The sequence below is a fragment of the Ornithorhynchus anatinus genome, chromosome 4, assembly GCF_004115215.2.
Source record: "Ornithorhynchus anatinus isolate Pmale09 chromosome 4, mOrnAna1.pri.v4, whole genome shotgun sequence".
NCBI lineage: Eukaryota > Metazoa > Chordata > Mammalia > Monotremata > Ornithorhynchidae > Ornithorhynchus > Ornithorhynchus anatinus.
The window spans coordinates 87,400,762-87,414,336 of NC_041731.1; the positions used below are offsets into that span (position 1 = coordinate 87,400,762).

General features: G+C 42.6%; 1 protein-coding gene across 2 annotated transcripts in view; it reads left to right on the plus strand.

Moving 5' to 3' along the window:
- OLFM3 (olfactomedin 3) overlaps positions 1-13,575 on the plus strand; it is a 212,802-nt gene that overhangs the window by 161,065 nt on the left and 38,162 nt on the right. The window contains exon 2 of one of the 2 annotated variants that reach the window (XM_029062099.2): positions 7,785-7,808. The exons of the other annotated variant lie outside the window; for it this stretch is intronic. Coding sequence (XP_028917932.1) covers positions 7,785-7,808 — 24 coding nt within the window. The remainder of the gene's footprint in view (positions 1-7,784; positions 7,809-13,575) is intronic. 2 annotated transcript variants of the gene reach the window in all.

The window sequence follows — 13,575 nt, forward strand, 5'->3', positions numbered from 1 at the left end:
GCATCTAATCAGGTGCTGCCAATACCAGAGAAACATTCTGATTGTCAATTAGACATTTTTGGAATTGGAGTTGTCTTTCAGACTCCCAAAGAACAATTTTATAAGGAGTTTAAATTACGTTACCTGCTCTGTATTTACAGAAGGCTTTGCAAACTGGTTCTTTGTTTGGAAAAAGAAAAAGCCTAAATCTTTCAAACTTTGCGTTTTGGAAGGAACGTAATAGAAGTCCAAGCCACAGTCAGGCTAATATCTATTGGTAAATAAATCAATTTATTGAGCACTTACTATGTTCAGGAGTACTGTACTAAGCACTTGGAGAATACAATGTAACAACATAACACACATTCCCTGCCCACAACAAACACAGTCTAGAGGGAAAGACAGTCATAAATACATGACACATGCATATATAAGTATATTATGGATATGTACATAAGTGCTGTGAGGCTGGGAGGGGGGATGAATAACGGGAACAAGTCAGGGAAACTCAGAAGAGAGTGGGAAAAAAGGAAATGAGGGCTTAGTCAGGGAAGGCCTTTTGGAAAAGATATTCCTTCAATAAGTCTTTGAAGTGGGGGAGAGTAACTGTCTGTCCTTTCTGAAGAGGGAGGGTATTCCAGCCCAGAGGCAGGATGTGGGCAAGAGGTTGGCAGAGAGATAGATGTGATCGAGGTAGAGTGAGTAGGGTGGTATTAAAAGAGTGGAGTGTGCAGGCTGGATTGTAGTAGGAGAGCAGTGAGGTGAGGTATTAGGGGGCAAACTTAAGTACTTTAAAGCCGATGGTACAGTGTTTCTGTTTGTTGTGGAGGTTGATGGGAAACCATTGTTATTTTATTTATTTATATTGATGTCTGCCTTGCTAAGCCCGTTTTGCAGAGATTGTGACTGTTGTTGTATTCTACTCTCCCAAGCGCTTAGTACAGTGCTCTGCACACAGTAAGCCTTCAATAAATACGATTGAATGAATGAATGAACCCTGGAGGATCTTGAAGAGTGGGGAAACATGGACTGAACGTTTTTATAGAAAAAGGATCCAAGCAGAAGAGAGAAGTATGGAGTGGGGAGAGACAGAAGGCAGGGAGTTCAGCAAGGAGGCTGGTACAGTAATCAAAGTAGGATAGGATAAATGCTTGGATTAATGTGGTAGCAGTTTGGATGGAGAGGAAAGGGTGAACTTTAACAATGTTGTGAAGGTTGAACTGGCAGGATTTAGTGAAAAATTGAATATGTGGGTTGAATGAGAGATAGGAGTCAAGGATTCAAGGGAAGCAGCATGGCTTAGTGCAAAGAGCATGGGCTTGGGCGTCAGAGGTAGCGTATTCTAATCCCAGCTCCACCACTTATCAGCTGTGTGACTTTGGGCAAGTCACTTCACTTCTCTGTGCTTCAGTTACCTCATCTGTAAAATGGGGATTGAGACTGCAATCCCCATGTAGGACAACCTGATTGCCTGTATCTACCCCAGGGCTTAGACCAGTGCTTGGCACATAGTAAACGTTTAACAAATACCATCATTATTATCTTCTAGACTTTGAGCCCACTGTTGGGTAGGGATTGTCTCTAATTGTTGCAAAATTGTACTTTCCAAGTGCTTAGTATAGTGCTCTGCACACAGTAAGTGCTTAATAAAAATGAATGAATGAATGAATGAATGAATGAATGAAAGTATACCTTATCAAAACTCTCACCCGCTCCTTTCTTCCCTCCCTAACAGCCATCTTCAACTATTTGTTCTCCAATGGCTTCTTCACCACTGCCTTCAAACATGCCCATGTCTCTCCACCCTAAAAAAACCCTCCCTTGATCCCACAGCTCCCTCCAGTTATCGTCCATCTCCCTCTTACCATACCTCTCCAAACTCCTTGAGTGAGTTGTCTACAGCTGCTGTCTCAAATTCCTCTCCTCAAATTCTCTCCTTGACGCCCTCCAATCTGGCTTCTGTCCCCTTCACTTCACGGAAACTGCCCTTTTTGAAGATCACCAGTGATCTCCTTCTAGCTAAATCCAATGGTCTCTACTCCATCTTAATCCTCCTCGACATCTCAGCTGCCTTCAACACTGTGGACCACCCATTTCTCCTGGAAACACTATCCAACCTTGGCTTCACTGACTCTGTCTTCTCCTGGTTCTCCTCTTATCTCTCTAGCTGTTCATTCTCAATCTCCTTCACGGGCTCGTCCTCTGAGTCCCACCCCCTAACTGTGGGGGAGTCCCTCAAGGTTATTTCTGGGTCCCTTTCTATTCTCCAGCTATTCCTACTCCCCTTGGAGAACTCATTCTCTCCTAGGGCTCCAACTACCACCTCTGTGCAGATACCCAAATCTACATCTCCAGTCCTGATCTCTCTCCCTCTCTCCAGATTCGCATCTCCTCCTGCCTTCAAGAAGTCTCTTCCTGGATGTCCTCCCATCACTTTGAACTTAACACATCCAAAACAGAGTTTCTTAAGTACCCACCCAAACCGAGTCTTCCCCTTGACTTTCCCATCACTGTAGATGGCACTACCATACTTCATTGTCTCACAAGCCTGTAACCTTGGCATTATCCTAGACTCTTCTCTGTCATTCAACCCACATATTCAGTCTGTCATCAAATCCTGTCAGTACCACCTTCACAACATCGCTAAAATCTACCCTTTTCTCTCCATCCAAATTACTACCAAGTGATTGATACAATCACTTATGCTATCCTGCCTGGATTACTGCATCAACCTCCTGTCCCAGTCTCCTGTTTCTCCCCACTCCAGTCTGTATTTCTACTCTGCTGCCCGGATCATTTTTCTACAGAAATGTTCAGGATATCTCACCCTCTTCACAAGAAAGTCCATAGCTTCCCAACCACCTCTGTATCGAACAAAAACTCCTCACCATTGGCTTTAAAGCACTCCATCACCTTCCCCATCCTCTACTTCACATCACTTCCCTCCTTCTACAACTCTGCCTGCACACTTCGCTCCTCTAGTGCTAAGAGAGAAGCAGCATGGCTTATTGGAAAAAGCACAGGCTTGGGAGTCAGAGGTCATGGGTTCGAATCCTGATGCTACCACCTGTCACTTGTGTGACTTTGGGCAAGTCACTTAACTTCTCTGTTGCTTCGGTTACCTCACCTGTAAAATGGGGATTCTGACTGTAAACCTATGGGATAGCCTTGTATCTACCCCAGGGCTTAGATCAGTGCTTGGCAAATAATAAGCATTTAGCAAATACCATTATTATCAATCTCACTGTGCTTCGGCCTCATCTGTCTCAATACTGACCGCTAGCCCATGTTCTACCTCTGTCCTGGAATGCCCTCCCTCTTCAAATCTGACAAACAATTACTCTGCCCAACTTCAAAGCCTTTTTGAAGGCACATCTCCTCCAAGAGGTCTTTGCAGACTAAGCCCCATTTTTAATCATTTCACACTCCCTTCTGCATTGCTCTGACTTACTCCCTTTGTTCTTCTCCTCTCCCAGTCCCACAGAACTTATGTATATATCTGTAATTTTATCTATTTGTGTTGATGTCTGTCTCCCCTCTACCCCAGACTGTAAACACATGTGGGCAGGGAATGTCACTGTTTATTCTTGTGTTGTACTTTTCCAAGCCCTTAGTACAGTGCTCTGCACAAAGCTAACGCTCAATAAATACAATTGAATGAATGATTGAATGAATTATAACACCAAGATTACAGGCTTGTGAGACTGGAAGGATGGTGGTGCTGTTTACAGTGATGGGAAAGTCGGGGGAAGGAGTTCTGTTTTAGACATGTTAAGTTTGAGTCGATGGTAGGACATTCAAGTAGAGATTTCTTGAAGGCAAGAGGAGATGTGAAACTGCAGAGGAGCAGAGATATCAGGGCTGGAGATTTGGGAATCAACTGCAATAACTTCTTCCCCGCACTTCCTTCAGCCACCACCTCAACGTTTTCTGGTGATTTGAACTTAGTATCCAAGCCACGTGCTGCTGGGGATTTTTCTTCCAGAAAAGCATTGTGGTCTAGTGGAAGGAGCATGGGCCTGGGAGTCAGGGGTTGTGGGTTCTAATACCTGCTCTGCCGTGAGTCTGCTTAGGCAAGTCATTTAACTTCCCTGTGCCTCAGTTACCTCATCTGCAAAATGGGGCTGCAGCGTGGCTCAGTGGAAAGAGCGTGGGGTTTGGAGTCATAGGTCATGGGTTCAAATCCCGGCTCGGCCACTTGTCAGCTGAGTGACTTTGGGCAAATCACTTAACTTCTCGGTGCCTCAGTTACCTCATTTGTAAAATGGGGATTAAGACTGTGAGCCCCATGTGGGACAACCTGATTCCCCTGTGTCTACCCCAGCGCTTAGAACAGTTCTCGGCACATAGTAAGCGCTTAACAAATACCAACATTATTGTTATTACATTATTATTATTAATATTGCGAGCCCCATTAGGGACAAGAATTGTGTCCAACCTGATTACCCTGTACCTACCCCACTCCTTAGAAGAGTGCTTGGCACATAGTAAGTGCTTAAGAGATACCATTCTTAATATTAGATTGTGAGCCCCATGAGAGGCAGGGACTGTGTCTAATTCCCACCTCTGAATTCCCTTCTAGCGCTTAGTCTTGATGATGTTGTCTTGTTTTGTTTCGTTCTGTTTTGCTTTGCCATCTGTCTCTCCCATTTAGACTGTGAGTCCGTTATGGTGCAGGGAAGCAGCGTGGCTCAGTGGAAAGAGCCTGGGCTTCGGAGTCAGAGGTCATGGGTTCGACTCCCGGCTCTGTCGCTTGGCAGCTGTGTGACTGTGGGCAAGTCACTTAACTTCTCTGTGCCTCAGTTACCTCATCTGTAAAATGGGGATTAACTGTGAGCCTCACGTGGGACAACCCGATTACCCTGTATCTACCCCAGCGCTTAGAAGAGTGCTCTGCACATAGTAAACGCTTAACAAATACCAACATTATTATTATTATTATTGTCTCTGTGTGTTGCTGAATTGTACATTCCAAGCGCTTAGTACAGTGCTCTGCACATAGTAATTGCTCAATAAATACTACTGAGTGAGTGAGTGCATAGAAGTGTTAGTTGAAGCCATGTGAGCATATGAGTTCTCCAAAGGAGTGACTGTAGATTGCAGAACAGAAGGGGTCCCAGAACTGAAGCTTAAGGGATGCCCACAGTTAATGGGTGGGAGGCAGAAGATGAGCCAGTGAAAAAGCTAAGAGACAATAATAACTATAATAACCATAGTAATTGTGGTATTTAAGCACACACTATAGGCTAAGCACAGAACTAAGAACTGGGGTCGTCTTATGCTGTCAAGTCATCTCCAACCCATAGCGACTCCATGCACATATGTCTCCCAGAATGCCCCACTTCCATGTGAAATTGTTCTGGTAGCATATCCATAGAGTTTTCTTGGTAAAACTACATGTGGTTTACCTTAAATGCCTTCTGTGTAGTAAACCTGAGCGTCCACCCTCAACTCTCTCCTATGCTGCAGCTGCCTGGCACAGGTGAGTTTTGACTTGTAGCAGTGAGTTTTGACTTGTAGCAGATTGTCTTCCACTCACTAGCCATTGCCCAAGCTAGGAATCGATTGGGTATGCCTTTGCTTGACTCTACCTCCCATAGTTGAGACTGGTAGAGTATTGGGAACTCTTTAAGTGTGATTCTGAGGGAGTAATTATGGGGGTAGATATACGATATTGGGATAAGGCTCAGTTCTTGTCCCACAAGAGGCTCATAGTCTACTTGGCAGGGACAAAAAGCACTTAACTCCCATTTTACAGATAAGGAAACTGAGTCACAGAGAAGTTAAGTGTTTTACCCATGCTCATGCAATAGACAAGGGGCAGAGCAGGGATTAGAACCCAAAGTACTAGTGCCCAAAGACATAAGAAAAGCACAAACAATGGGATTAGTTTTTCAGTTGAGGTTTATGAATATTGATCAAGTGGCAAAATGTGCTGCTGTGGCTTGGTGAAAGTTTTGATTTCTGGCCAACACTTTAGTTCCCTGACTCTGTTGAAGAGCCAAAGATAGTTTGGACTCTGGTGAGGAAAGGAAGCTCATTAAAAGCATTTTCAGAAGCTAAAAACAGGGGTGTGAAAGCCTAATCAGCAAAAGAAGATTTGTTCCAGATATTTAGAAAGAAACTTTTCGATGGTATTGCCCCATCTTTCCCATTGGAGACTTTTTAGTCTCATGTATGTGTTCAACATCCACAGCTTAGCTGGGGGCTGGAGGTTCTTCAGGGCTGGCCACAGTGTTTACCCATCCAGAGCACCCACTGTTTTGCACTAGACACTTGATACTATGGATAAACAAATCCTGGATGGAAATATTGTGGTTTAGGTAGTTGGTCTATGAGCTCCCTCACTGTATACCAGGAATAAACATTGCAGATAAACTTGCAGGCATAGAGAGATCTCTTTACTATGACTTGTCTAGGTTGTAGCTGAAAATTCTGATTCTTAAAATTGTTAACCTGTAGCTGATTGGCTAAAAGGAGTATTTCATGGAGATGAATATTGCTGATTATTACTAGGGAGATCTTCGAGCTAAAGGAGTCTTTCAGACAAGAGTTTCATGAATTTCCAGATTGGTTCTTCTCCACTGAGGGTTAATTATTGTTTTGTACTGAGGGAGGATATTTTCTCTTTTCCTTAGCATCCTACAAGTTCTAGCCAAACTCCTTTATTATCCTCCTTCTGGCCATGGTTATTTATCTTTCCATCTATTGACGTGTGCCTGTCAGCAGAAAGCCTGTCCTTAAAAGAAAGTGGTTTGAGGGAAACTCTGCTGCTTTCATTAGGCTCTCATGCTTTCTAGCCCTTTGCTGGGCTTCACAGAGAAGATAGAGCAGCCTCTGCTCAAGGCAGAGCTTCTGTGGAGAAGTCCCTCTGTGGCCCCCAAATGGGGAAAAGAACAATTTAAAGGTCAGAAAGCATCCACAGAAGAGAATTGGCCCTCCACACTGCTGGGGGAGTCCTGAACCAAATTATTTTTCCCCATTTTCAACTTCCTTGGCAGGATCCCCTCAGAGGAGCCCTATTCTGGCAAGAGTATTTAAAGTGAATTGTTTCATTCATGTAGTATGTTGAAAGTCCTTTATACTTTTTTCATTTTCTAACACCTTCCCCAAGTCACAATCCCCCTTTTTGGACTGAGTGAAGATACTAACCTTCGGGATTCCACAGTAAATTGCTTGTCACTAAGAAAAATGTTTTTCTATCCTGTAGTTCAGATAGATTTGATGGTGTGGTATTGGTTTTATTCTACATGGCTTAGGGTTTCCTAATTTTTAGAGATTAAAATATAATTTACATTTCACTCATAAGATGTTTTGATTCATTCATTCAACTGTATTTATTGAGCACTTACTGTGTGCAGAGCACTGTACTAAGAGCTTGAAAAATACAATTCAGCAACAAATAGAAACAGTCCCTACCCAACAATGGCTCACAGTCTAGAAAAAATAAGGGATAAATTAAATATGACAGTGACAAAAGACCTGTTCAGGTTAAGGATTAAAAAAGTCCTCTTGACTCCTTGAAAAAAATCCTATCTATGCATGATAAGAGGCATGGCATTCTTACTCTTTATGGAGAGGAAGAATTTGGCTTTCAGGGTGTTGTGCAGGGTGATGATAAAGTTGGCGCTTCCACAATTCCAGGAGGCCCTTCACTGCTGCCTTGGAGGAAATGGCTTCCTGGCCATTCATTGGTGTTTCCACAGCAGCCAAAAATGTCCATTTCAGCTGCACTGATAGCTCCAAGTTGCCCTCAGGATGGTCTATTGCAGCTGTTGCTACATCTGTTGCTCCCAAAGAGAAAGAGGAGAAATCTGGGTGTTCTCCATGTTTGCTTCTTACCACTGTCACTACTTCCTCCTCCACCTACTCCACTAGTTTTATACTGGCCAATCAGGATTTCAGCTGGTCTGTTCATTCATTCATTCATTCATTCATTCAATCAATCATATTTACTGAGCACTTACTGTGTGCAGAGCACTGTACTAAGTGGTTGGAAAGTACAATTCAGCAATAGAGACATTACCTGCCCACAACGGGTTTATAGCCTAGAAGGGAGGAGGCAGACATCAAAATAAGTAAACAGGCATCAATAGCATCAACATAAATAGAATTATAGATATATACACACCAAAACAACTAAACAGGCATTAATATAAATAGAATTATAGATATGTGTGTGTGTGTATATATATATATATATATACCAAGTGCTGAGGGATAGGGAAGAAGCATTGAGCAAAGGGAGTGAGTTGGGGTGATGGGGAATGGAGGGGGAGCTGAGGAAAAGGGGGGCTTAGTCTGGGAAGGTCTCCTGGAGGAGGTGAGCCTTCAGTAGGGCTTTGAAAGAGGAGAGTGTGTTTGGAGGATTTGAGGATAGAGGGCTTTCCAGGCCAGAGGTAGGTCGTGGGCCAGGGGTCGACGGCAGGACAGGCAAGAACGAGGCACAGTAAGAAGGTTAGCACCAGAAGAGCGGAGTGTGCGGGCTGGGATGTAGAAGGAGAGAAGGGAGGTGAGATAAGAAGAGGCAAAGTGATGGAGAGCTTTGAAGTCAATAATGAGGAGATTTTGCTTGATACAGAGGTTGATAGGCAACCATTGGAGATTTCTGAGAAGGTGAAATGATGATGATGGCATTTGTTAAGCATTTAGTATGTGCCAAGCACTATTCTAAGCACTGGATGCCTAAGTACATTTTTGTAGCAAGATCATCCGGGCAGCAGAGTGAAGTCCATGCCACGGAGTGATATACTGGAGAGGGGAGAGATAGAAGGCAGGGAGGTCAGCAAGGAGGCTGATACAGTAGTCAAGGTGTGATACATTCAGTGCATGGATCAGCATAGTTGCTATTTGGATAGAGAGGAAGGGGCTGATCTATAGATGCTGTGCAGAAGAATTGATGGGTTTTATAACAGACCAAATGTGTCGGTTTGAATAAGAGGGATGAGTAAAGCACATAGTAAGAACACAATAAATGTCATAATTAAAAATAATGTTTCAATAATAATGACAATAGTAATAATGATAACTGTGGTATTTGTTTAGCCCTTACTACTTGCCAGGCACTGTACTAAAACCTGGGGGGAAAACAAGCAAACTGAATTCGGCACAATCCGTGTCCTACATCAGGCTCACACCTTAATCCCCATTTTACAGATGAGGTAACTGAGGCACAGAGAAGTGAAGTGAGAAGCAGCGTGGCTCAGTGGAAAGAGCACGGGCTTTGGAGTCAGAGGTCATGGGTTCAAATCCTGCTCGGCCATTTGTCAGCTGTGTGACTTTGGGCAAGTCACTTAACTTCTCGGTGCCTCAGTTCCCTCATCTGTAAAATGGGGATGAAGACTGTGAGCCCACGTGGGACAACCTGATTCCCCTGTGTCTACCCCAGCGCTTAGAACAGTGCTCGGCACATAGTAAGCGCTTAACAAATACCAACATTAAGTGATTTGACCAAGGTCACTAGCAAACAAATGGAAGAACAGGGATTAGAACCCATGACCTTCTGACTCCCAGGATCATGCTCTATCCATTAGGCCACGCTTGCAGTGGCACATCCTGGGTGTTGTAACCCCCTGGGAGGTGTTTCCTTTGTGTAGGGTAGAGCCAGCTTTAGGGTTTCTCCAGTGCAGCCCCTGATTTATTCAATTGTATTTATTGAGGGCTTACTGTGTGCAGAGTACTGTACTAAGCACTTGGAAAGTACAGTTCAGCGACAGATACAAACAATCCCTACCAACAACGAGCTCACAGTCTAGAAGGGAGAGACAGATAACAAAACAAAACAAGTAGACAGGCATCAATAGTCAGTCGCTACCACAATAATCAGTTGGAATATCAGTACTGCCCACCCAGGCAGTGGGCCCAGGCAGTGCGCAGCCCTCTCTCCCAGCTGAACCCCCAGCTGGAGGCTGTCATCATAGAGAGAGATCACCAGACACTCACACTACCTCCTTCCCATCCCCAATATCCATAACGAGGATAATGATAGAGCAAGGATGGCTAAGTAGACAATAGGCAAAATTAAATCATTTCAGAAATGCTTAGCCCTGGTGCTTCATGGTCCCTCACTAACTCACTAGACTATAACCAGCATGAGAAGCAGCGTGGCTCAGTGGAAAGGGCCTGGGATTGGGAGTCAGAGGTCATGGGATCGAATCCCAGCTCTGCTACTTGTCAGCTGTATGAATGTGGGCAAGTTATTTCACTTCTCTGTGCTTCAGTTACCTCAACTGTCAAATGGAGATTAACTGTGAGCCCCACCTGGGACAACCTAATTATCCTGTATCATCCCCAGCATTTAGAACAGTGCTCTGCACAGAGTAAGCGCTTAACAAATACCAACATTATTATTATTATTATCATTATAAGCTCATTATGGGCAGGGACCAGTGTGTTTGTGTTGTATTGTAACTCTCCCAAGTGCTTAAAACAGTCCTCTGCACATAGAAAGTGCTCAATAAATACAATTAATTGATTAACCAACTGGGGTTTTCCCTTTCTCAAGAGACCTTTGGTCTATTCTGTCTGCAGCTTGCAGACCCTTGGCAATCCACCCCTTTGGGCTCTTCATCTTTTGGCAAAGGGTCAGAGGGAATTTGACCATCTTCCATTTACCTTCTTGGTCTCACTTCTCTGCCTTTTTATACCTCTTTTTCATAAGCTACACCCCTTTTTCCAAATCTTCTCGTTATTGCTTCTTGCTAATTATCCAGGTGAAATTTAACACTTTATTAATTGGTCACTCTGCTAATTACCTTGGGAAAGGATCAGAAGGCTTTTAACTAAATTACATCTCCATCCTCTCAATTTCAGAATCCTGGGATGGGAAACCAGTTAAAACAAAGTAAACTCTTTCTTTTACTTTTTAAATCAACTACCTTGCTATAGAGGTTCAGTAGCTAATTTAAATACTACTTCCTCTTTATCTACTGAGTTGATGTGAAATTCTCTCAAGTAACTCAGCCAACCTGGTGAACCTTCAAAACTTTTCAGACTTTCCATCTCTCTCTTTTCTTGAGCTGTTGTTCCAGAGCTTCTTATTAAATATTACAAAGGGTAAGGGAAAATTCTTCCCCAATCTTGAATTGTTCAAATCTATAGTTTTGCTAGCTAACCAAAATTTCTTTAATTGCCTCTGCAACTGAACTCTCATTTTGACCATATGTTTATTTTTCTATTCCACCACACTCTCATGTCTTCCAGCTGAATTGTACATTCCAAGTGCTTAGTACAGTGCTCTGTGCATAGTAAGCACTCAATAAATACTATTGAATGAATTAATGAATGATGAAGAAACTGGCCTTGTTTATTACTGTGCTGGCATTTATCTCTCTCTCAAAAACCACGGACTGTCTGGCTCCCTTCTTTTATATTATTCAGATTTATATTTGTCCAGTTATCTTTGACCTCCCAGAGAAGAGACAGTTTTTTTTTAATATAGTTCAGCTCATTCAACTACTTCCAGAAGTCAAGGTCAGTGCTCCTTTCGATGGCTCTTACACAAAGACAGTAGGAAGAACAAACAAGCCAGGACTCTTTTCTTATATTAAACGGGCACTTCAGGGAAAATGCTAAATGAACATAAAACCCTGCTCACCTTTCCAGCTACACTCAATCTAGAAAGAGCCTGACATCTTGCCCTGTGCAGATAAGCCAGGCAATGATGGCGTACCACTTGACCAGCGGGCATCAATATTAATACATGCCAGTTTTAATCATCAGTGACTGTTCTGCCACTCAGGACACTTTAATAATAGAATTGGTGACTTTTGCAACCTTTTCTTCACTAAATTATTCCAGGACAGGCAGAAATTTCTGAGTTTTCAGATTTTGAAATCTATCATAATTAGAGAATAAAATCCCGTTTTCTTCAACAGAGCTTATTAAACTCAAAATGAATAACCAAAATTTACTTTTTTTTCTCATATTCTGTCTTAGTCCTATTAAATAATTTAACTTTCTTATCCCAGCTTTGCTATAATTTGGGGCATTCATTTCTACCTGCATCCTAAACCTTAAAAACAGGATATACTCAAATATCAAATAAGGGCATGTTTTACTTTTATTGTACTTTCCCAAGTGTTGAGCACAGCACTTACTATTGATCAGAGTAGGTACTGTCGCTCACTAGACTTCCAGTTGGGCACTATTTAGGCGCCATAAATTAGAGAAGCAGCATAGCTTAGTGGAAAGAACATGGGCTTGGGAGTCAGGAGGTCATGGGTTCTAATCCTCGCTCCGCCACTTGTCTGCTGTATGACTTTGGGCAAGTCACTTCACTTCTCTGTGCCTCAATTCCCTCATCAGTAAAATGAGGATTAAGACTGTGAGCCCCATGAGGGACAACCTGATTACCTGGTATCTACCCCAGCACTTAGAACAGTGCTTGGCGCATAGTAAGCACTTTACAAATACCATCATCATCGTTATTATTATTATATCACATCTAATGCAGGAAATGCTTTATCACTTCTGAAAATAAAAGTCAAGTTAATTTGGGGGGCAGATTTTTTTGTTTTGTTATTTTGTAACGGTACTTGGTAAACACTGTGTGCCAACTACTGTTGTAAGTAGTGGAGTGGAAACAAGATTATCAGGTTAGACACAGTCCCTGTCTCACATAGGATTCAAGGTCTAAGTAGGAGGAACTAGGATTTAGTCCTTTTTTTAAAGATGAGGTAACTGATACATGGAAAAATTGTGACTTGCCCAAGGTCACATAGCAGAAAAGTGACAGAGCCAGCCTCTTTCCCTGCTGACTCTCAAGCTTGTATGTTTTGTACTAGGCCACGTTGAATGCTGTACGTCCCACTATGCTGCATACTTCTCAACAGCAAGGGTCATGACTTCTACTTTTATTTTACTTTCACAAGAGTAAGTGCACAATAAATGTAAATAAATAAGGGAAGCAGTGTGATCTAGTGGAAAGAGCATGAATTTAGGAGTCGGAGATGCTGGGTTCTAATCCCAGCTCTGCCACTTGTCTGCTTTGTGTCCTTGGGTAAGCCACTTAATTTTTCTGACCCTCAATTCTCTCATGTATAAAATGGACATTAAGACTATAAGCCCCGTATGGGATGGGACTTGTGTGCAACCTGATTGCCTTGTAACTACCCCAGCACTTAGAACAGCATCTGACACTTTAATTATTAATTTGGTCCTCTGATTTCCAGGCCTTTGCACTTTCCATTAGGCCACACTGTTTCCCTATGGCAGAACCAATAGGAACCAGTGTTTGGTTTCTTCATGTCTATGACCCAAACACTTTCTCCACCATTCAAGTAATAATAAATAAATAATGTTGGTATTTGTTAAGCGCTTACTATGTGCCGAGCACTGTTCTAAGCGCTGGGGTAGACATAGGGGAATATAAAAAAACTGAAGTCCAGAATGTGTAAGAGGTAGCCCATGTTTGTATATTATTTCATGTCATGGTGAACATATGAGATGCGTATGTTATTTCTGAAAAAATAACATTAAAATGGATGAGCGCAGGCACCACGGACTTCATAGTTTTTGCACTATAAGTAAAATAGTGAACAATGGATAACAAAAATATTTTGCTGAACATCTAAAAGGATTCTCAATTAGGAGATT